The sequence below is a fragment of the Salarias fasciatus genome, chromosome 6 (genome assembly GCF_902148845.1).
Source record: "Salarias fasciatus chromosome 6, fSalaFa1.1, whole genome shotgun sequence".
In the NCBI taxonomy this organism is placed as follows: Eukaryota; Metazoa; Chordata; class Actinopteri; order Blenniiformes; family Blenniidae; genus Salarias; species Salarias fasciatus.
The window spans coordinates 13,187,199-13,208,887 of NC_043750.1; the positions used below are offsets into that span (position 1 = coordinate 13,187,199).

The following is a 21,689-nucleotide window of genomic DNA, read 5'->3' on the forward strand; positions in this document are numbered from 1 at the left end:
TCTTATCTTAAAGATCGATGTTTTTTATGTAAGTATGGATACTTGTTCCTCAGGAACCCATGAAATCAGGTGTGGGGTTTCCCAAGGTTCAATTTTAAGTCCCATACTTTTTATTCTCTACATGCTTCCACTTGGGGACGTAATCAGGAGGAGACAAGGCATCAGCTTCCATAGTTACGCTGACGATACTCAGCTGTACATCGATGTGTCTCCTGATGACTCAGGGCCAATAGAAACCCTTTTTGACTGTATTTCAGACATCAAGTCATGGATGGCAGTGAATTTCCTACAGCTCAACCAGGACAAGACTGAGGTTTTAGTTATCGGTCCTGAAGGTCAGAGAGAGAAAATTACCAAAATTATTAGATTTTAAACCAGCACTATCAGTTTAGAACCTGGGCGTGATTTTTGACTCTGAGCTAAATTTTATTCCACACATTAAAAACATTACTAAGATTGGATTTTATCATCTTAAGAATATACCCAGAGTCCGCCCGTTTCTCTCTCAGGCCAGTACAGAGGTGCTAATGCATGCTTTTATCTCCTGTAGATTAGATTACTGTGATGCCTTGCTCTCTGGTCTTCCCAAAAAGAACACTTCAAACCTATAGCTATTACAGAACTCAGCCGCACGCGTGCTGGCGAGGACCAGGGGGCGGGCCCACATTACACCGGTTTTACAGTCACTGCATTGGCTCCCTGTCCACTTCAGGATCGATTTTAAAGTTCTCTTATTAGTTTTTAAATGTCTTCATGCCCTTGCGCCTTCTTATTTAGCTGATCTGTTTTTACCCTATCGACCCTCGCGGGCCCTGAGGTCCTCTGGCAGTGCCTTATTGCGTGTTCCAAAGGCCAGAACCAAGACCCATGGTGAGGCGGCTTTTAGACATACGGCCTGTGGAACAGCCTGCCGGAGAACCTCAGGACCGCAGAGTCCGTTGATATTTTTAAAGGGAGGTTAAAAACACACCTTTTTAATTTGGCTTTTAATTGACCTTTTATAGTTCTTATCTCCATCATTTTTATTTTTATTTTTTGTCATTTTAAATTTTTAATATACTTATCCTATTTATTCGCTCTATTCTTATTATGTAGTTCTAACTTATTTTACTTTTTTTACTTTATAATCTTATCTTACTTATTTTTTATTAGCTTTGTATCATGTCTTTTTATGTTTTTAGCTGCTTAACTCCAGTGTTTCCTGAGGGGGGTCCTTCACACTGGGAGTTGGTCCCGGTCCGGTGCTGGGGTTACTGCGCTCGAGTCCTTTGGTCCTGGCTGGCCTGGGGGTCTCCACACTTCGGTGTGCGGGTCGGACAGGGTCGGGGGTCGAGCGCTGGGGCCCCAGTATTAGTGACCTTCGCCTTCTCCTGGTGTGGGCCCCACTGGTAGTGTTTTCCCATGATGCTTGATGCCATGCCATGTCTCCTCTGCTTTGCTGTGCGCAAAGAATTGGGAGTATGTCTGTTTGTGTGTGAGTGTGTGTGTGTGTGTGTGTGTGTGTGTGTGTGTGTGTGTGTGTGTGTGGTGTATACTTACTGATGGTGCGGTTTTTACTCTTGTTTTTATTACTGTTTTTTACTGTTCAGCACTTTGCGTTGTTTTTATTAATATGAAAAAGTGCTATACAAATAAAGTTTGATTTGATTTGATTTGAAATGTACGGACTGCTTTACGGCATGCGTCACATCATGATATAACGTTGTTTAGCCACCATTAGATTAATTGCCTTGTCGTTATCCATCCTTCACACAGCCACTGGAAACAAATGTAGGCGACTTCAGTCCAACAGCACGCCACCGGGAGCAGCATTTTACGAGGCCACGCGCTAGTCCTCATGGGAACTGTAGTATTCATTCAGGGAAAACACTACCGCTTTTGTCCACTGGTGCCGCCAAAATCAACAAAAACTGAAAGTTCCGAAGTGTTGCTTTAAATTCACAGTTTTGAACACGACTAAATGTGCCTGAAGGGACCAACGTCAGTTACTTTCATTTCAAAATGAGTAAATGATAATGAAGTCCGAAGTTGTTACAGATCCTTTCATCTCCCTCTTTTCTTGCTCTCGTGTCCCTGGCTTGATTCTCGAACACCTGTCAGCTTCACTTTTTTTATGAGCATCGCAGTCAGTCGTGGCTACAGCAGAAAGCGAGGAGAAGTAGCAGAAGGAACTGAGTGGGAGGAGGAAAGGGAAAGGGAAAGGCGGATATTTGTTAAATGTATGAGCGCTAGGGTGTACATGGCTCGATGTTTTGTTGCACTCAGGCACCAACTCAACCTAGGTTCTTTTTTAGACAGAACAGGATGGCCGCAGCTGCCTTTACAACTCTTCTCTTCAATTAATTATCCAGCCCGAATTTGAATAATGAGTACAAATCTGACTAGCAAACTCCTGACTATACAAGAGGATTTTTTGAGGCTTTCTCCCCCTGTAAACACATGGACAGTTTAGCTGACTTAATTATCCTGTTAGGCTGAGTTGTTCCTTCGTTTTAATCATCCATCTCAAGAGTAATTGTGCAACATAGCTATAAAACAGTGAAGCAACAGCGGAGAGTGTGGTTTGAGTGTGGGACCAAGCTGCTGCGTCAAGGACTGACAGGCCTTCTGTTGGGGAGTGAAGAGGAACAATGTTGAACTGTGACCTCAAAGTAAAACTGAAACAAGTCATAGAGGCAGAATTATCTGCTTTTTCTTTAGCTTTATGTTTCTTGGCTCTGGTTTTCAGTGAATGTGTCCCCAGGCATGTCTCACTTCCTCGGCTGCCACACAAAGCAATGACCAAGTTGAGAGTCAGGAGGTTGGAGGAATTCGTTGTTTACATATAGTCTACATTTGCACCTATTTGTTGTGTTTTGCATCTATGCTGTTGAGTTTTGAGTTATTTTTATTTTTGCCCTTTTGTTGTACACATTGTACACATTTCTGTTAGTTTTATTATTATTATTATTATTATTATTATTATTATTATTATTATTATTATTGTTATTATTATTATTATTATTATTATTATTATTATTATTATTATTATTATTTTTACTATTATTATTTTTACTATTATTATATTCTTTCATGTGTTCCAGCTCCACCTGTTGTTAGGGGAAGGAGGTCTTATCAGCGAATACAGAGGGGCGGGAGACTTCCCAGCATTTCATTATTTCTTCATTTTCAGTAGTGTCTGGTCTGGCACGACACACGATCAGAGAAGAGCAAAAATTCGTGGTGAGTAATTAATTTCTTCTTGTTCCATATGAATGCTTTATTTCTGTTCAAAAGTCAATGTCACGCTACTCTTGTCCTTGCATGGTTGCAATGTGTCACTTTAACTTTTGAATCTCTTTTACAACATAACTGAACTGTGGCGGAGAACTGATTGTTTTATCTCTTCCTTCAATGGCTCCTCTGACTTTAATATTCTGTAGACCACTAGGTATTTTATTGATCCAACAGATGAAGCAGTGTCTGTTTATGGAGTATTATTGAGAACATACAATTGAGGACAGTCAGCTCATTTTGATGAAATTATTTTTCATTCATTTTTATTTGAACAGTAAACGGGTTGAAAGCCCACACAGGAAAATGTCAGTGATATTTTTACATTTAAAGTCTTCATCCCATCAACTCTCAACTCTTTAATCAGGACTATGAGCTGCAAGGGTTTTTAACAGCATCTCCATGGAAAGCTGGAGCATTCGCACAGAGCATCAACACAAATGGTACGGCGTGAAGACGCTTATCACAGAGTAAAGAGAGAGACGTCACATTCAAACAAAGACAATTTCAGAGAGACTGTTTAAGCAAAAGTCTTTTTAAGCTCCAAATGAAACCCAAGAATGCCTGGAGAAAACCCTTGTGTGCACATGGAGAACATGCAAACTACACAAGCAGAATCCTTCAAACCAAGACTTGGTCTGAGGATTTTCTTGCTGAGTCTTGCTGAGTGCAGAGCCACTAAATCACCATGTGGTCCTCCCACGCCACGGGAATAACTTCATCAGAGTTTCTATGCTTTCAGGGTTGAAGTCGTTCAGGTTCAGCGATGTTTAGCTGCTCATATTGAGCTGGATTTATTTCATAGCAACATTAGATCATAGTAATAATGAGGGAATTATGTGGTGATAAAGTGAAGTCTTTATTTTTATTCTTTCAGTATTTAACTTCTTTGTCCAAAATGATTTCGTTTCAGTTAAAATCATCACTTTTTCCATCACACCTCATAAAAATGAGAAAAGTTTACATTGCAGTAAGTTCCCTGCGTACTTTTTGCTGCACCAGCATTGCTCATATAATCCTATGAAGTTTATGTGTAACTACAGTGAGTGAAACCTGATCACACCTTAAATCAGCTGACCGGCAGGCTTGTCTTCACTACTTTGGTCTGGTGATTATTCCAAAGTCCCCATGAGAGAAGCTGTTCTGTCTGGTGAGACAAGCATGAGAGACTGCCCCGGTCCCCAGCCCAGCGACCCCCACAGGGCACCAGACCACCCAGAGCACCACCCCCTCACCCTACAACAGAGCCTACTGCGCTACAAGCAGAGACCAGCCCTCAAGTTCAGGGGTCACAGGATGCCAGAGACAACCAGCTGATTACGGACAAACGTTTCAGGATTCACCATGAAAATATCACCAGTTCACTGCAGGGCGAACTGAGAGACACACAGCCAAGCACGCCGACACCCTGACTTCAGCAAGCCTGATCTAAATTTAGTGGATTTCTCTGATGTGGGTCTTGAGACGTCATGCTTTTGCTTTTCTCATCGTAATGAAAACAGTGTTGAGCAGTAAGTCCTATTTGACCCTCAGGATTTTGTCTTTGATGCTACAGTTTAATCTTTATTTGAGAGCAAATGTTCAAACTGAGAAAACACAAAAGAAAAGCTTTAAACCCTGATGATGGTATTCATGTTGATATTTCATTTTTTTTTCAAACATACGTTATTTTAGGACATCACAGTGAGGGTTTTTTTTTTCACTCATCTTCATAAAGGAATTTTTACAGTATTGAAAGCTTCTTGGAGGATGCGGTCAGTAAAAAAAAAAAAGACTGGGGGTTGCAGCAGCGTTTGACTGTGCCCTTGTTTCCTGGAGTTTGGTGTGTGGGCAACAGTCAGAAAAGCAGAAATTAATTTGCATTTTTTCCCTTTTACTTTCCTGATTCAGCTGTTTTTTTGTTTGTTTGTTTGTTTGTTTGTTTGTTTGCGTTTTCAACTCTCTTGCAACACTCTGTTACTTAAATTCACAGTTTTGAACACGAATAAATGTGTCTATAATGACCAACGTCAGTTACTTTCATTTCAAAATGAGTAAATGATAATGAAGTCCGAAGTTGTTACAGATCCTTTCATCTCCCTCTTTTCTTGCTCTCGTGTCCCTGGCTTGGTTCTCCAACACCTGTCAGCTCCACTTTTTTTATGAGAATGCAGTCAGTCGTGGCTACAGCAGAAAGCGAGGACAGCAGAGCAGAAGGAGCAGAGTGGGAGGAGGAAAGGGAAAGGGGGATATTTGTTAAAGATATGAGCTGCAGGGCGTGCATGCCTCGATGTTTTGTTGCACTCAGGCACCAACTCAACCTAGGTTCTTTTTTAGACAGAACAGGATGGCCGCAGCTACCTTTACAACTCTTCTCTTCAATTAATTATCCAGGCCGAATTCGTATAATGAGTACAAATCTGACTACCAAACTCCTGACTATACAAGAGGATTTTCTGAGGCTTTCTCCCCCTGTAAACACATGGACAGTTTAACTGACTTAATTATCCTGTTAGGCTGAGTTGTTCCTTCATTTTCATCATCCATCTCAAGAGTAATTGTGCAACATAGCTATGAAACAGTGAAGTGAAGGAGAGTGTGGTTTGAGTGTGAGACCAAGCTGCTGCGTCGAGGACTGACAGGCCTTCTGTCGGGGAGTGAAGAGGAACAATGTTGAACTGTGACCTCAAAGTAAAACTGAAACAAGTCATAGAGGCAGAATTATCTTCTTTTTCTTTAGCTTTATGTTTCTTGGCTCTGGTTTTCAGTGAATGTGTCCCCAGGCATGTCTCAATCCCTCCACTGCCACACAAAGCAATGACCAAGCTGAGAGTCAGGAGGTTGGAGGAATTCCTTGTTTACATATAGTCTACATTGCCACCTGTTTGTTGTTTTGCATCTATGCTGTTGAGTTTTGAGTTATTTTTATTTCTGCCCTTTTACTGTGTGTGTACACATTTCTTTTAGTTTTTTTTATCATTATCATCATTGTTATTATTATTATTATTATTATTATTATTATTATTATATTCTTTCATGTGTTCCAGCTTCAGCTGTTGTCAGGGGAAGGAAGTCTTCCCGGCATTTCATTATTTCCAGTAGTTTCTTTCTGGTACAACATGCACTCGGAGACGAGCAAAAATCTGTGGTGAGTAATTAATTTCCTCTTGTGCCATCTTTATGCTTTATTTCTGTTCAAAAGTCAATGTCACACTACTCTTGTTTTTGCGTGGTTGCAGTGTGTCACTTTAACTTGTGAATCTCTTTTCGAACTGTGGCGGAGAACTGATAGTTTTCCATTTCAAATAAACTAAACAATGCAGAACTCCTTTGTTCTTTGTCATGCCACACTCATCCAGGAAAAGCCAAAATCATCTATTAATGAAAAACAAGCAAACACATTGGGCAAACATTAATGATCAAAGAAATAAAACATAACATTTTATTTGTTGTGTTTTCAAGACATGGACCGTTCCAAGGCTGCTCTGGCTTTACAGCCTCTTCAAGATGAACCTTCAGCTGTCTTCAAATCTACAGTTTATCGGATCCCGTCTCTTCTGTACGAAAGAGAAAGTAAAACTCTTCTAGCCTTTGCAGAGGAGAGAAAGACTGCCAGTGATGCCACCACAGAGAAACTGGTTATGAGGCGAGGAACGCTGAAGGATTCTGACGGGAAGAAATATGTTGAGGTAAATACTCCAGCTTTGTGAGGATTTGGTGCTGTTTTAAACACTCACCTCCTGAATGATTTCTCTTTCAGTGGTCACCCTGTAAACCAGTGAATGAGGCAAAAATAGATGGATATCGTCCCATGAATCCCTGTCCAGTGTATGACAAAAAAAGCAAGACACTCTTCCTGTTTTTCATCTGTATCGAAGGCACTTTCACTGATCATAATCAGATAGCAGATGGCATTAACAGGACCCGTCTCTGCTTCATCACCAGCAAAGACCTGGGAGAAACCTGGAGCAGCCTGACTAAGCAGAATGACCTGACTGACAAACTGCCTGAAATTAAACATTGGGCTACTTTTGCTGTTGGGCCTGGTCATGGTCTTCAAACTGAAAAGGGTAGATTAATCATCCCGGTTCATGCTTATCCTTTACCTTGCTGCTCAACCTGCTGTTTCAAACGAGCATCTGTTCGAGATGCACATGCACGCTGTCTGTACAGCGATGATGGTAAACAATGGAAGTTTGGTAAAGAGTTTAAGACACCATCAGGTGAATGTGAAATGGCAGAGTTTTTCGATGGTGATCAGAGTTTCATCTACTGCAATGCCCGTAATAATAAGGGCCCCTATCGAGTGGAGGCCTTGAGTGCTGATAATGGAGAGAGTTTTGAAATACTTTCAGGTGGGACACTGGTGGAAACACGTTACGGTTGTCAGGGGAGTGTGGTTGCCTTTCCGGCCCAAACTAAAAACTCACACTCAGAGGAGAATAAAAACCAGTGGCTGCTCTTCAGCCACCCAACCAACAAAACCAAAAGGAAAGACTTAGGAGTCTATCTGAACAAAAGTCCTCGAGACCCAAAGACATGGAGCAAACCCTTGATCATAAATGAAGGGCCGAGCGGCTACTCAGACCTGGCTTATGTTGAGGATGGTTGGTTTGTGTGTCTGGTGGAGTGTGGGAAGGTCAGTGAAGTTGAGCAGATCGGCTGTAAGGTCTTTCACTACAGTCAGATTGACACAAACTAATGCAGTGATGGAGAGTCGCTTTCACAGGACCAAAACAATGGAGAGCTAAGTACTTAAAAGCCAATGAACAGCCGGGACTGACAAATATTTGGTTATAAAGCAAGACAACTGACTTCAGACGAGTGAGATGAGCATGATGAATACTAAATCACACAGTGATCACAGACACCGTTCGCTATTCACAAGTATGCAGGTGAGGACCTGTGACCATACAGCTTTACCAAATACAACAGCGACTGTTGACATGGGAGGATCCAGACGTACACTTGATGTTGGGTTATGATTAAAGTGACTGCACTCAGACTAAAATTACAGTTTTTTTTTTTATTATTAATTTGTGTCTGAAGCACGCCCCTACTTTTTTTAAAGCGTTGTCCTAACTTCAGGACTCTGCCATGAATGACAAGATATCTTACACACCTCAAGCTTTTAAATGTTGTACAGAACATGTAAGACAATTTCACTGTTATAACCACAGATGAATATATTCAATGTAGAGGAATACATTTAATCTACAGTAAAGATTAACACATTTATATATTCAAATGACATGTCCACAATTTATACTCTCATGATTAATTCACAAAAATTGTCTCCTATTATGACGACCTTTAACTGTCGTGATTTCATTCTGATTTCAGCAGTTCTGAAAATGATCTGTTAGTGTTATATCCATTGTATGTAATCCAAATGAATGTGTTGAAACAATGTTGACGTCACATGTTGAGATTAAAGATGATTGCTGAGGAAATGAATTGTGATTGTCATTAATTTAATGATGATTTAATTATCAAACAACTTTAGAAATGTCCACAGAGGTTGGCATGGAATCGTGTAAATTAAAATACAATATTAAATCTGCTCCCTTAATGTATTTAAAACAGATCTTGCATATAAAATATTAGTAAGGTTTGAGAATCAGATGGCAGTGAAATGTCTCAAAAAAGGAGAGTCAGCAGAGAAAGAGCAGCAGAGAAAGAGCAGCCTGGGTCGCTGATCAGTGGAGAACGACAAGAAGCCTGGATAGCCTCGACAATCTGCGAGCTCAACATCCAGAGGCAGCACGACTGGCTGAGGACAGCGATAAACAAACCCCTGCTGCATTTCTGCTCCAGGCTGCTGCACCAAGAGCAATGGTGAAGCTGCCAAAGTATGACGGCACAAACCTGCTCGAGTTGTACCTTAAATAGGTACACATCACTGCTGTGCACAATGGCTGGGGTGACCAGGACACTGCCACACATCTTGCTCTTGCCCTGGAAGGTTCAGCACAAGAGATTCTTCTTGATGTGGGGCAGAAGGAAGGTTGAAATCTGCGAACTGACCACGGCACTTGAGCAACGGTTTGGGTGGCGGTTGGCATTGACTGCAGAAACAGAAAAACTGAACAGCCGCCTCCGCTAGAAGTGCAAAGCCTGGGCACCTTCGCTGCTGACGTCCACCTGCATGTCTGGCGGGAATACCCCAGCTTCCCTGTAGCAGCGCAGGAGGAGTTAGCTCTCCATGTGTTCCTGCAAGGACTTACCTCCAAAAGCTCCGACAGCGTGTCCTCCTCGCTACACCTGCGTCACTGGCTGAGGTGCTTCAGGAGGCAGAGCGTGCCGAGACAATCCTTCCACACCACGCGTGGGATCCGGCACCCAGCCCTGTGTCCAGATGACCAACCACGACCCGGAGGTTCACCAGGTTCAGTCACTAAGACCACCACGCCGGCAGCGAACATCATCACCCAGGCAAGGATGGCACAGCTCAAATTAATGCTGCCATCAGTGTGTTGAGCCCGGACACATCGCATTCGATTACTCCACCCTCATGCCAATGGTCAGAGCTGTCACATGGGAGGGAAATGACAACGGGATGGGGAGATGAAGGGATTGCCATCCCAACCTTTTACACCCTTCTAAGGTTGGATACTGGTGGGATGTTTGGGTTCCACCAAAGGACTTTACCTGAACTATGAGCTGGACTCTGTGTGCTGCCAGGCTCTCGTAGACACTGGATCCACCATTTTGCTGGTGTGGCCGGGACTGTTATCGGGCACCACTGACCCTCTTGTCGCTGCATGGACCCGTACCGGGATGCAGCTCATTTCTGTAATGGAGAAAAGGCGGGCATGAGAACAAGGAAGCAGCTGCGAGTCCAGGCTGGTGACTAGGAGGTGATGCATGAATTCGGGCTCGCTGACACTGAGCCATGGATCTTCGGCCTGGACCTGATGTCACGTTTGGGAGCCCGCATTAATACTGCACGAGAAACCGTCACGCTGAGAGCCGAGGCTCTAACGCTGCAATGGGGACAAGAGCAGGAAGAAAGACCCCAGCGTACCTGTGCTACCAGCAGCACCACCCCAGCATCATGCGCAGCCCTGCAGCGTCCCCTGTAAAGCGGTGGTAGTTCATCAGCAGAGACAAAGACAGCAGTGCAGGACCTGCTACACCGCAGCTGCAAAGGTCTGGACTCTGAACGTCAGCAAGAGTTCGCGGACCTTGTTAGCAGCAGCAGGAGGCTGACCAGACTCTGACGCAAGTAAGAAGCTGGTTGGAGGCTGAACAGTGACCAGAGTGGACAGAGGTTCCAGCTCAGAGCCTGGAGCTGAAATCCTAATTGAAATGGTTCATGCTCCATGTCCGTGAGGGTGCGCGTTCCACATTGGACACTGTGACGTAAAAATCGTCTTCAATTCTTGTCCACGAGGTTTCACACAGATCACTCTGTGGACGTCCAAGCACGCAAGCCAAATTTTGTGACCACGTAGCGCGTACGCTCAGACTCCGCACGCCAGTGGCGCATGTGCCGAGTAGCTTATCCGTCACGCATGCGCCAGAGTGTTCTCCAGTCCCACCACATCGCCACAGGTAAACGTAGGCGATGGAGGCAAACTTTGAAGAGCGGCTGTGCGAGGTCATCCAGCAGTATCCGCATTACAACCCAGCACTGAGAGATTATAAGGACAATTACAAGGACAAATGACCAAGAATTCTTGGGCGGAAATCGTGGACACTGTCAGCAGGGATGAAAAAGACTGCCGGCAAAAATGGAAGTTTTTTCCTGACTACTACATGAAAGCCAGGCGGAAGACGACCGGCAGGAGCGGTGATGCCGGGGGTAGTGCTTTGTCCCCCATATTGACAACGCTTGCATGGCTGTCCGGCTTCATAAAGCACAGACAGACCGACTCAAACTTCCCACAAGAGCTAAGCTATGAGCCAATGGTCGGCCACTTTCAGCCTACTTATTTGTATCATACATGCTGTGGTTCATGTCGAGGGTATGCACGTGGAGGAATGAATGCACAGGTGTTCGGTGAGCTCTGCCAGAGGTTATGGGTGCACAAGATCCTTGAGCCTTAGCCTTTTATTTTCATTTATTTATTCTATTTTTTTCTTTTTTACTTTTGTATTTCTGTGAAGCACTTTGGTCAACTGAAGTTGTTTTTTAAATGTGCTATATAAATAAAATTGAATTGAGTTGAACTGAAAAAGATCCACACCACACCACTTCACCCCCAGAGTGACGGACTGGTGGAGTGGTTCAACCGCACCCAGGCCCAGCTGGCCATCCTGACCAGTCAACACCAGCGGGACTGGGACCGCCTCTACCCCTGGTTCTGTGGTCGTATCGCACTGCTGTGCAGGAGTCCAGCGAGTGCTCACCTGCAGCCCTCATGTTCGGATGAGAACTCCGGACATCGGTGGATTTGGTGTTCACCGCCCCGGGAGAACTGGCTCTGGTATTCAATGAATGTCCCCAGGCATGTCTCAATTCCTTCGCCACTCCCACACAAAACAATGACCAGGTTGAGACTCAGGAGGTTAGAGGGATTTGTTGTTTACATATAGTTTATATTTGCACCCATTTGTTGTGTTTTGCATCTATGCTGTGGAGTTTTGAGTTATGTTTATTTCTGCCATTGTATTGTGTGTACACATGTTTTTGAGTGTTATTTTATTCTTTTATGACTGGTGTTAAAGGTGTTTCCTTATATAGTCCAGCTCCAGCTGATGTCAACAGAAGCAGATCTTATCAGTGAATACCAAGGGGCAGGAGACTTCCCGGCAGTTTATCATTGACAGTAGTTTCTTTCTGGTACAACACACGCTCGGAGAAGAACGAAAATCTGTGGTGAGTAATTCATTTCTACCTTGTGCCATCTTAATGCTTTATTTCTGTTCAAAAGTCAATGTCACACTACTCTTGTCCTTGAATGGTTGCAGTGTGTCACTTGAACGTGTGAATCTCTTTTCCAACATAACTGAATTGTGGCGGAGAACTGATTGTTTTCCATTTCCCATAAACTGAACAATGCAGAACTTCTTTGTTCTTTGTCATGCTACACTCGTCCAGGAAAAGCCAAAAGCATCTATCAATGAAAAACAAACAAGAAAACACATTGGGCAAACTTTAATGATCAAACAGATAAGATATAACTTTTTATTTGTTGTATTTTTCAAGACATGGACAATTCCAAGGCTGATCTGGCTTCAAGGACTCTTCAAAATGAACTATCAGGTGTCTTCAAATCTACAGTTTTTCGAATCCCGTCTCTTCTCTACGAAAGAGAAAGTAAAACCCTTCTAGCCTTTGCAGAGGAGAGAAAGACTGCCAGTGATGCCAGCGCAGAGAAACTGGTTATGAGGCGAGGAATGCTGAAGGACTGTGACGGGAAGAAGAATGTTGAGGTAAATACTCCAGCTTTGTGGAGATTCGGTGCTGTTTTAAAACACTTACCTCCTGAATGATTTCTCTTTCAGTGGACACCTTCTAAACCAGTGAACGAGGCAAAAATAGATGGATGCCGTCCCATGAATCCCTGTCCAGTGTATGACAAAAACAGCAAGACACTCTTCCTGTTTTTCGTCTGTATCGAAGGCACTTTCACTGATCATGATCAGAAAGACGATGCCCTTCACAGCACCCGTCTCTGCTTCGTCACCAGTGACGACCTGGGAGAAACCTGGAGCAGCCTGACTAACCTGACTGACACACTGCCTGAAATTAAACAATGGGCTGCTTTTGCTGTTGGGCCTGGTCATGGTCTTCAAACAGAAAAGGGTAGATTAATTGTCCCACTTTATGCTAGTAATTTAACTTCTAGCTCACACTCCTGTTTCAAACCAGCATCTGGGCAGGCTGCACATGCACGCTGTCTGTACAGCGATGATGGTAAACAATGGAAGCTTGGCACAGGGTTTGAGACACCATCAGGTGAATGTGAAATGGCAGAGTTTTTCGATGGTGGTCAGAGTGTCATCTACTGCAATGCCCGTAATAAGGGCCCCTACCGAGTGGAGGCCTTGAGTGCTGATAATGGAGAGAGTTTTGAAATACTTTCAGGTGGGACACTGGTGGAAACATACCACGGTTGTCAGGGGAGTGTGGTTGCCTTTCCGGCCCAAACTAAAGAGTCACACTCAGAGGGTCATTCTGAGCAGAAGCAAAACCAGTGGCTGCTCTTCAGCCACCCAACCAACAAAACCAAAAGGAGAGACTTAGGAGTCTATCTGAACAAAAGTCCTCGAGACCCAACGGCATGGAGCAAACCCTTGATCATAAACAAAGGGCCGAGCGGCTACTCAGACCTGGCTTATGTTGAGGATGGTTGGTTTGTGTGTCTGGTGGAGTGTGGGAAGGTCAGCGAAGTTGAGCAGATCGGCTGTAAGGTCTTTCACTACAGTCAGATTAACAAACACAGTGACACAGTGGTGAAGAGTCGCTTTCACAGGACCATTAAACAATGGAGAGCTAAGTGCTTAAAAGCTGAATGAACAGCCGGGACTGACAAATATTCGGTTATAAAGCGAGACAGCTGACTTCAGACGAGTGAGATGAGCATGATGAATACTAAATAACATATTGATCACAGACACCGTTCGTTATTCACAAGTAGTCGGCTGCAGGTGAGGACCTGTGACCATACAGCATTCCCGTGCCAGATGTTCACTGGATGTTGGGTTGTGATTAAAGTGACTTAACTAAGATTAAAATAACAGTTATGTGTTATTCATATGTTTTTGAAACACGCCTGTACTTTTTTAAAGACAATTTATCTTGCACACCTCAAGCTTTTAAATGTTGTACAGAACACGTAAGGCAATTTCACTGTTATAACCACAGAGCAATATATTCAACGTTGAGGAATACATTTAATCTACTGTAAGGATTAACACATTTATATATCCACAGTTTATGCTCTCATGATTAATTCACAAATATTGTCTCCTTTTATGAAGAACTTTGACTGTCTTGATTTTATTCTGATTTCAGCAGTTCTGAAAACGATGTTACTGTTATATTCTCTATGTGTAATACAAATGAATGTGTTGAAACAATGTTGACGTCACATATTGAGATTAAAGATGATTGAAATGAATTTTGAGATTGTCATTGAATGCATGACGAATTAAATATCGAACAATTTCAGAAATGTCTTCATCACGAGAGCCACACCACACAGGTTGGGATGAAATCTTGTCAATGAAAACAGGTTGAATTTAGATTTATTTAGATTTGCCTCCATGGTGGGTAACACTTTACTTGAAGCACCCCTGTATAACACATAAGTACATTGTAAAGCATTATAATTCCATTATAGCACTGTATAGCTATAGTTATAAACACTCATAAATGAACACAGTGCTTTATGACACCAGGACCTAACCCTAACCCTAACCCTCACCCTATGCTGTATAGTGGGTTATAAAACAAGGTGATCATTTATGAGTGTTTATAACTACTTATAATGTGTTATACCGGGTGCTTCAAGTGAAGTGTTACCCCATAGTGTATTTTAAACTCCTTAAAATCACTCACACAGCATCTAAAATAATCTGCTCTCCTACACCAAACATTTCAGAACTGAATGACAGAGCAATAGCCCGGCTTGCCAAATCAATAGTTTCAGACACAGATCCCCCTCTTCATAACTTCTTCCAGCTCCTCCCCTCCGGGTGCAGATATCAGACTCTTAAATGTAGACGGGCCCGTTTCAACACGAGTTTTGTTCCATCAGCTATTGCTGGACTGAACAAGGTACCTCGCTGATTTACTTGCCAATCTATGTTAACTGCTGTTTGTTTCTTTGTTGTATATTCTGTTTTTGTAATTGTCTTATTGTCTTACTTGTGGTGTAGTATGTGATGGTGTCCATAACATCTTGAACTGACATGAAGGCTGTAGAAAAAAATTTCCCTTCATGGGATAATAAAGACTCATCTATCTATCTATCTATCTAAAATGGATCTTGGATGATTTATAAAATGTGAAATGTCTCAAAAAAGTTGAGTCAAGACCAAGAAATTACAAGAAATCAATTCAGTGATTGATTATATAAAAAAAAAATTGACAGCTTTTAAAAGCTAAAGATGAAAAATAGTTTGTCAATCTATGTGAAATCATGAACAAAAAAGAAGTGTTTCTCAAAACAAAATTGAAAAGATAAATTAAGATCAATGAAGACTCGCCAACTCAAACTTCACAGAAAACTCCAAATGTCAAAGTTCATCATTGGAAGCTGGTGTTTATCAAGAGCTCTGATTACATTGCATAGGGAACAGTTACTTACTGGCAGCCACTGACTCCAGAACAGGCTGCTTGTGTGTCTTCAAGCAATATATTGAAAACTCAAGCACCAAGGAAAACAGTTGTCCAACGCATTAAAAATGTGATTATTTATCTTGGAGAGCAACGGTAAAAGGTTGTAATGGTTCCTTTAGCTGCATGATGAGCTGACTTCAATAAAAAGGAGCGATGGACGTCTGCTCCAGACAGCTTGTCTTTTCTGAAAGGTTTTGATTATTTCAGTAGAACAATGAGGGCATACTAAATCCACCGAACGATATGGCTTCCCAGAGGGACAGTCCAACCTGCAGTCCAGACCTCTAGTGAGCATCGGACGCTTCATGTGTCTCAGTCAAGCTCAGGACTGAGGGGGAGGTAAAACCCACATTCAGATCAAAATAAAAGCAACACTGAACTCCATCCAGTCCCGTCAGTTCTTGCATGTTCACAGGCTGTTATAAGAGTAGTACATACTCCACAGTGGTAAACATGCCCTGTCCCAGCTTTTCTTTCAAGATATAGTGTCATCAAACTAAATATAACTTCATGCTTTTCATGGAGGGGAAACTGAGTAACTGTTGTCTTTATTCCTGTGGTAATTTATGCAGTCTGTTTCTATTTGCTTTTTAAATATGGTCTTAACTTTTTTGAATTTGGAACAATCCTAATGCTTTTTGTTGATGTGCAACAGGCGAAAATGAATCTGATTGTAGTCTTGGTCTTGAAGTAACATCAAAGCACCAGCAAATAAAAAGACAATTGCAGAAAAAAAATAAACCCTTTTTTCCCCCTGTCATTTGTAAATAACCACCAAACAAGCAGACATTAGAAGCAGCCAGACGAAACATAATGAGCTCCCGCTCACTCACCCTGAAACTGATTTGAAACATTTGTGTCTCTTCAGGACAACATAGAAGAAAGAAGACTTTCAGATGAGGAAAAAAAAAACAACAACAAAGAAACAGGCCTGGACATGTGAATCAAGTGAAAATCCTACATAATTTCCAGATAAAGATTAAAAACCTTCACTCACAGTGTTAAAGTTTTGACATATCGAGTCTGCATATTACTATTAGATATGCGTATGGTCATTCAGTTTTAGAATAAAATCTATTTCTTTCCAGATGTGGATGAGAAAATAGACTCTGCTGCCAGCACAGGTCTGAGAGATTGTACAGAAGTCCACTTGTTACACACTCACATCATATTCCCTGTGTCAGCGCTCATGCGGTCCATCTCAGTGACTCTGGCTCCCTCTTCGCTGGCTGACTCTAATGGGTCATGCTTCATGGAGATCTATAGACTTTTCTTCACTGAAGGGAACAGGATTGTGTGTGTGCACGTGTGCTGTAATTGAATAAAACTCAATATGACTCGAGTGTTCCGGGAAAAGCTAACTGCTCCCTGAGGGGTTATTTAAAGTGGAAGGCAGCTGTTTAAAGATGAGAAAAGACTGGCGATGAGCCACCTCACACCTACAGCGAAACCTCTGGAGAGACGAATTCTGTCCGTTCCTTTTCCCTCATCCTGGTTGAAGCCAATAGACGCCAACTCTGCATGTCTCTGCTGGGGGAATATCCAGGGTTTTCCTCGACACCAATGCATACAGTTTGTTAGGAGTGACCGTTGAATCAAGACGACTGTGCTACAATTATAACTTTTAAAGGCAAGATTCCTATTTTATTTCTGATTTAATTGAGTTTCACTCACCAACCATCAAAACAGATCTAAAAAACTTCATTGACAAGTTAATGCAGTTATGAATTTGTGCTTTGGAATAAAAGAAAAGAAAGTGGAATGACTGAAAGGAAAGAACTGGCATATTCTGAGTAATTTATTTATAAATGACCACTTCCTGTCTCACTGAGAAGTTTGCCATGAAGAAGCCACTGAAAAAAATACAATCATCCCACAGAGTTCTTCCCCTTTTTTATATTTCAATTAATCTTCCTTTTAGGCTTTTATATGTCTGGTATTCACAATAATTTCTGCATTATTTAATGTCATATTTCTTAAGAAACGAGACAAAAGCTTTACCATTGCCAATACCATTTATAGCTTTATTTTGTTCAATAAAATTAATCCAGCTAAAGCAACAGAACTAAAGTAGCTTAAACGTATTAAAGTGGAATAGCTTTTTTGCATTAGAAAAAAAAAACAATATCAGAAATGGTGCACATTCAAATTATGTATTTGCAGATTGTTTCCCTCCAAAACGCTTACCAGCACTCTCTGTGTACACACAAACAGCAACATGGAAAAACGCTACAAATAAACCATCAAAGTCTAATACATGGTTTAAGGGTCAGATAACCTATCAGATGTGTGTGTTACTGTAAAGCGTGTTCTGAAATGACCTTCAGCAGGAAACCTGCAGGTTATCACACTAACAAGGCAGCAAGGAAGGAAAAAGAGTTATAAATAGTGATGGGTCCGGCAACACCGATGCGTCGACGCATGCGTCGAGCTCATAGAACGAAACCCCGTGTCGGTGCGCGTATCGCTTTAAGAAAGTCACGTGACCGATACGGGAACTGTTTCGAACGGACACTGACGCGCCAAACTGTGTTTATAAGGGAAGCGCATCTGTCATGTATCGGGATGTACGGGCCATCTCTGAGAGACGAATTTCTGATTTACTCGGACATGATCATCCTCAAACTCGTCAAGAGTTATGGAGCCTCAAGCAAAGAGAAAGGCTTCCGCCGTGTGGGACCATTTTGATGTTGTGTCGGAAAATAAGGTAATTGTTTAATTAAACATCCTTTTTGTTTCAGTCCACAAGCATCTTTATTCACAACACATTCACTTAGATTTTCCCGTTATGACACTTGTTTACATTATTTATTGACTGAATATAAAAACATCAAAGATATTTTAAACTTAAATGAAGATATGGAATAATACAATATAAAATACCATGACCTAAATTGTATTATTGTATATACTAGGTCATCAAATCAGCATCAGTTGAGTCTGTAAACTAGGTGGCCTGCAGGGATTTTTAAGGTCCAGCAGGTGTCAGTATTCAGTGACACAGTATCAACACAGTATCAATACAGTTTTGCATTGTGTCGAAACGCTTCATGACGCCTCATCGACCCATCACTAGTTATAAATATACACTGACAGAAAAAAGAAAGATGATTCAGATTTGTTTTTCAAGTTGCTCTCGTGCAACTTGGTGGACAAATAAGATAACTAGAACCAAATGCTGTAAACTTTGTTAGTGGTCAAAATTTTTTTAAACATCTATACAGTTTCAGTTTATTCTCAGAAGAAAAGTTAATGCATGCTCAGTGTTAACAGAAGATATAGCCCAGGTAGCCTGGAGTGCAGTTTAATATAAATACTTATGTAAGCTGTTATTTAAAAATATATATGTAGAATTTTCCTTTTTCAAATATCCTGACACACTTTTCAAGTCTTGGCTAGATTTTTTTTTTCAGTTCAGTTTATCTAAAAGTTGAATATATAAATATATCCTTCAGGATTATGTCTTTAAAAATACTTAATTAATTTTAATTACAAGAGAAAAAAATCGTTACACCAATCCCCGTTTTTATTTTAGTTTCAGGTACTAACAGACAACTCCAAAGAACCATGATGCTCAAACTGTGAAGTCTTTGCGCAGAGAATGATGTTAACAACTGTACCGTGAGTTCAGGCAGCGGGAAGGAGGAAAAGCTGCCCCCGCTGGGGAGACTTTGTTGCATTAAATTAAACCAGACGACAACTTTAAGATGCCCGTGGGGAAGATGGGCAGCTGAGAGACCGGGTAGTTGGGTATCATTCCGTGGACCGAGCCGGGGTTCATGAAGTTTGGAGCCAGAGTCGGGAGCGCGGCGGCGCAGCGTCGCGCGTCAAAATGTTCAATGGTCTGGCTGGAGGGGAAGCTCTTGGACAGGATCGAGGAGAGCGCGGGGATGATGCTGCTGACAGGTGGGATGCTGCTGGGGCAGACGTGCGAGCCCAGGTCGCGGTACAGATCCAGACTGTGAGCACCGGAAGCCATCCTGTGCGCTCCGAGCAGCGGGAACGCGGCGGGCATCGCGGCGCGCTCCTGCGCACCGGAGTCCTTCATCTGGCCCACATAGAAATGCTGCCTCTTGAAGCGTTTCCTCCGACGCAGAAAGCTGCCGTTCTCAAACATGTCGGCCGACATGGGGTCCAGCGTCCAGTAGTTCCCTTTCCCCGGGTTCCCGGGCTCCCGGGGCATTTTCACGAAGCAGTCGTTCAGAGACAAGTTGTGGCGGATGGAGTTCTGCCACGCGGGAAACTTCTCCCGATAGTAGGAGAAGCGCTGGCTGATAAAGTCACAGATCTCACTCAGAGTCAGTCTCTTTTTGGGGCTCTGGAGGATGGCCATGGTGATCAGGGCGATGTATGAGTAGGGAGGCTTCGCCGAGGCGCTTCTCCGGGCCGGACCGTCCTGCAGCCGCTCCGCAAGGTCGCCCTCCTCCCGCTTCAGCTCCACCTTTGCCCTCCTGAACCCGGAGTACTCTATTCCCTTCACATCCTCTCCGCAGTCCGCCTCATCCATGGGTTTGCTGTCCAGGGTCATGATCCAGAGTGTCCGGTGGGACGGCGGCCCCAACAGGCGGCGATCGGAGCCTGTTTGGGACAGAGAAGCAGAGATCCCCCCTCTCCCTCCTTCATTCACAAAAAAAAAAAGAAAAAAAAAGTTGCGCATCGGACTGCTCCTTTGACTTTTCAGCCTCCTACTCCAAACCTCCTCCTCCTCCTCCTCCTCTGCTCGTTTGAACAGTCTAAAAAAAACTTACTGTCATATACTTATACCTCGGATATCATTGCAGTACTTATCCACCAATTTCAAACTTTTTATTTGCGCATTCTACAACGCTTTATACACAATACATACACAATCGCACAACGCACAATCCATATTCAGAGACGCTTTTTGTTTGATGCATTTTATTTTTAAAGTGCTTCATACTAACCTCTGCCATTAGCTCAGAAACAACGCCGAACCGTGTTAGTTTTGGTGAACAAATAATTAATAATACTAATAACCTATAAAACTAAAAGTCAGATTAAAGAGATATGACCCTAAAGTTTGGGGCCTAAACACATTGTGCGATGAGATTGCGGTTGTGAAATTTTTACTGGTGCCACTTCAGCCTGTTTTCATGGATCATTTAATCCGGATTCATTAATTTTACATGCAGATTATGTTTGAAAGAAGTATGTAAACATGATCTTCAGTTAAATTAATTCAAGGATTACAATGTTTGCAGTTGGAGGAGATATAATTAGAAAACAAAGTTATAAGTTGAATTACTATCACGTGCTGTGGTTTCTCATTGATCATGTTTTCTGAAAGATGAAATGCTTGCAGTCAGTACTCTCACCTAAAAAAAAAATGATTTGAATATTTGAAGTTCAGTATATTTCTTACTGAAGTGACTTTAAAAAATATATTTATGAAAAAAGTAAATTTAAGAATTTCAACGACAATGTCTGAGGTAACCTCAGCTTTTGTGGGTTTTTTTTTTCTTTCTATCAATAACTTTTAGTGAAATCAACTTGCTGGCTTTGTTACAGTTGATGCTGGCACGACCACAGCAGGTGAGACTGTTTTACAATACGCATGTAAAATCCCAACAAGCATGTGAATTTTATTGAGCATGTTTTTATCTTTTATGTCTTTGGCGTGCACAGCGCTCATTTCCTTCTGCGTTCCTGCTGGATGGCTCCGCACATGGCGAGAAAGGCAGCTCTGGAGAAGACGACGTAATCCGTTTTGAAATAATAGCTGCACTGTATCAATCTGTGCGAGGCCACCCACTTGGCAAATGAGCCCCCCTTGCAGGGTGGGCTGAGGAAACTGTGGGAAGCCTTATTACTGAAGATTTCTTCCCCCTTGCTTGAGTTTAATTTGACATGTGCAAACTTCTGAAACAATCATTTTATCATCATTGCGTTTTTAGGAGGGGATTTATGTCAGTTGTGGGCCTTGCTCGGATGCATTGCACATGAAAGACCAAACCAAACAGATGCATCTTGCTCAATTTATTACAGACCCAAACCCTTGTAAACTTACAAGCTCACAAAAAACTGTTTTAGATAAATCCCTACACCGAAAACAACACAAACAAACAAACTTCACAGGGTGTTGCAATTCCTTTTTGTCTTCTGAAAAGCTAACTGAAAAAAA

At 42.3% G+C, this 21,689-nt stretch overlaps 3 protein-coding genes across 3 annotated transcripts; 2 read left to right on the top strand and 1 right to left on the bottom strand.

The window, feature by feature from the left end:
* Positions 1-3,107: 3,107 nt before the first annotated feature.
* LOC115390290 (sialidase-4-like) lies at positions 3,108-8,705 on the top strand. Its single transcript, XM_030094093.1, has 4 exons — positions 3,108-3,222; positions 6,300-6,400; positions 6,715-6,941; positions 7,013-8,705. The coding sequence occupies exons 3-4, from the start codon at positions 6,717-6,719 to the stop codon at positions 7,952-7,954; spliced, it is 1,167 nt and encodes a 388-aa protein (XP_029949953.1). The 5' UTR covers positions 3,108-3,222; positions 6,300-6,400; positions 6,715-6,716; the 3' UTR covers positions 7,955-8,705.
* A 3,258-nt stretch (positions 8,706-11,963) lies between these two features.
* On the top strand, positions 11,964-13,747 carry LOC115390302 (sialidase-2-like). Its single transcript, XM_030094106.1, has 3 exons — positions 11,964-12,076; positions 12,407-12,633; positions 12,706-13,747. Exons 2-3 carry the CDS (start codon positions 12,409-12,411, stop codon positions 13,717-13,719), a joined length of 1,239 nt encoding a protein of 412 aa, XP_029949966.1. The 5' UTR covers positions 11,964-12,076; positions 12,407-12,408; the 3' UTR covers positions 13,720-13,747.
* A 3,522-nt stretch (positions 13,748-17,269) lies between these two features.
* LOC115391047 (forkhead box protein D1-like) lies at positions 17,270-20,133 on the bottom strand. The gene has a single exon (XM_030095144.1). It carries the CDS (start codon positions 20,073-20,075, stop codon positions 19,227-19,229), a length of 849 nt encoding a protein of 282 aa, XP_029951004.1. The 5' UTR covers positions 20,076-20,133; the 3' UTR covers positions 17,270-19,226.
* Between the last annotated feature and the right edge of the window lie 1,556 nt (positions 20,134-21,689).

Excerpts from the sequence above, each read along its gene's own strand:
- LOC115391047 (XM_030095144.1), bottom strand. The coding sequence starts at position 20,075 with ATGACCCTGGACAGCAAACCCATGGATGAGGCGGACTGCGGAGAGGAT.
- LOC115390290 (XM_030094093.1), top strand. The coding sequence starts at position 6,717 with ATGGACCGTTCCAAGGCTGCTCTGGCTTTACAGCCTCTTCAAGATGAA. Across the intron at positions 6,942-7,012 it reads ACGGGAAGAAATATGTTGAG|TGGTCACCCTGTAAACCAGT; the intron begins GTAAATACTCCA and ends TTTCTCTTTCAG.
- LOC115390302 (XM_030094106.1), top strand. The coding sequence starts at position 12,409 with ATGGACAATTCCAAGGCTGATCTGGCTTCAAGGACTCTTCAAAATGAA. Across the intron at positions 12,634-12,705 it reads ACGGGAAGAAGAATGTTGAG|TGGACACCTTCTAAACCAGT; the intron begins GTAAATACTCCA and ends TTTCTCTTTCAG.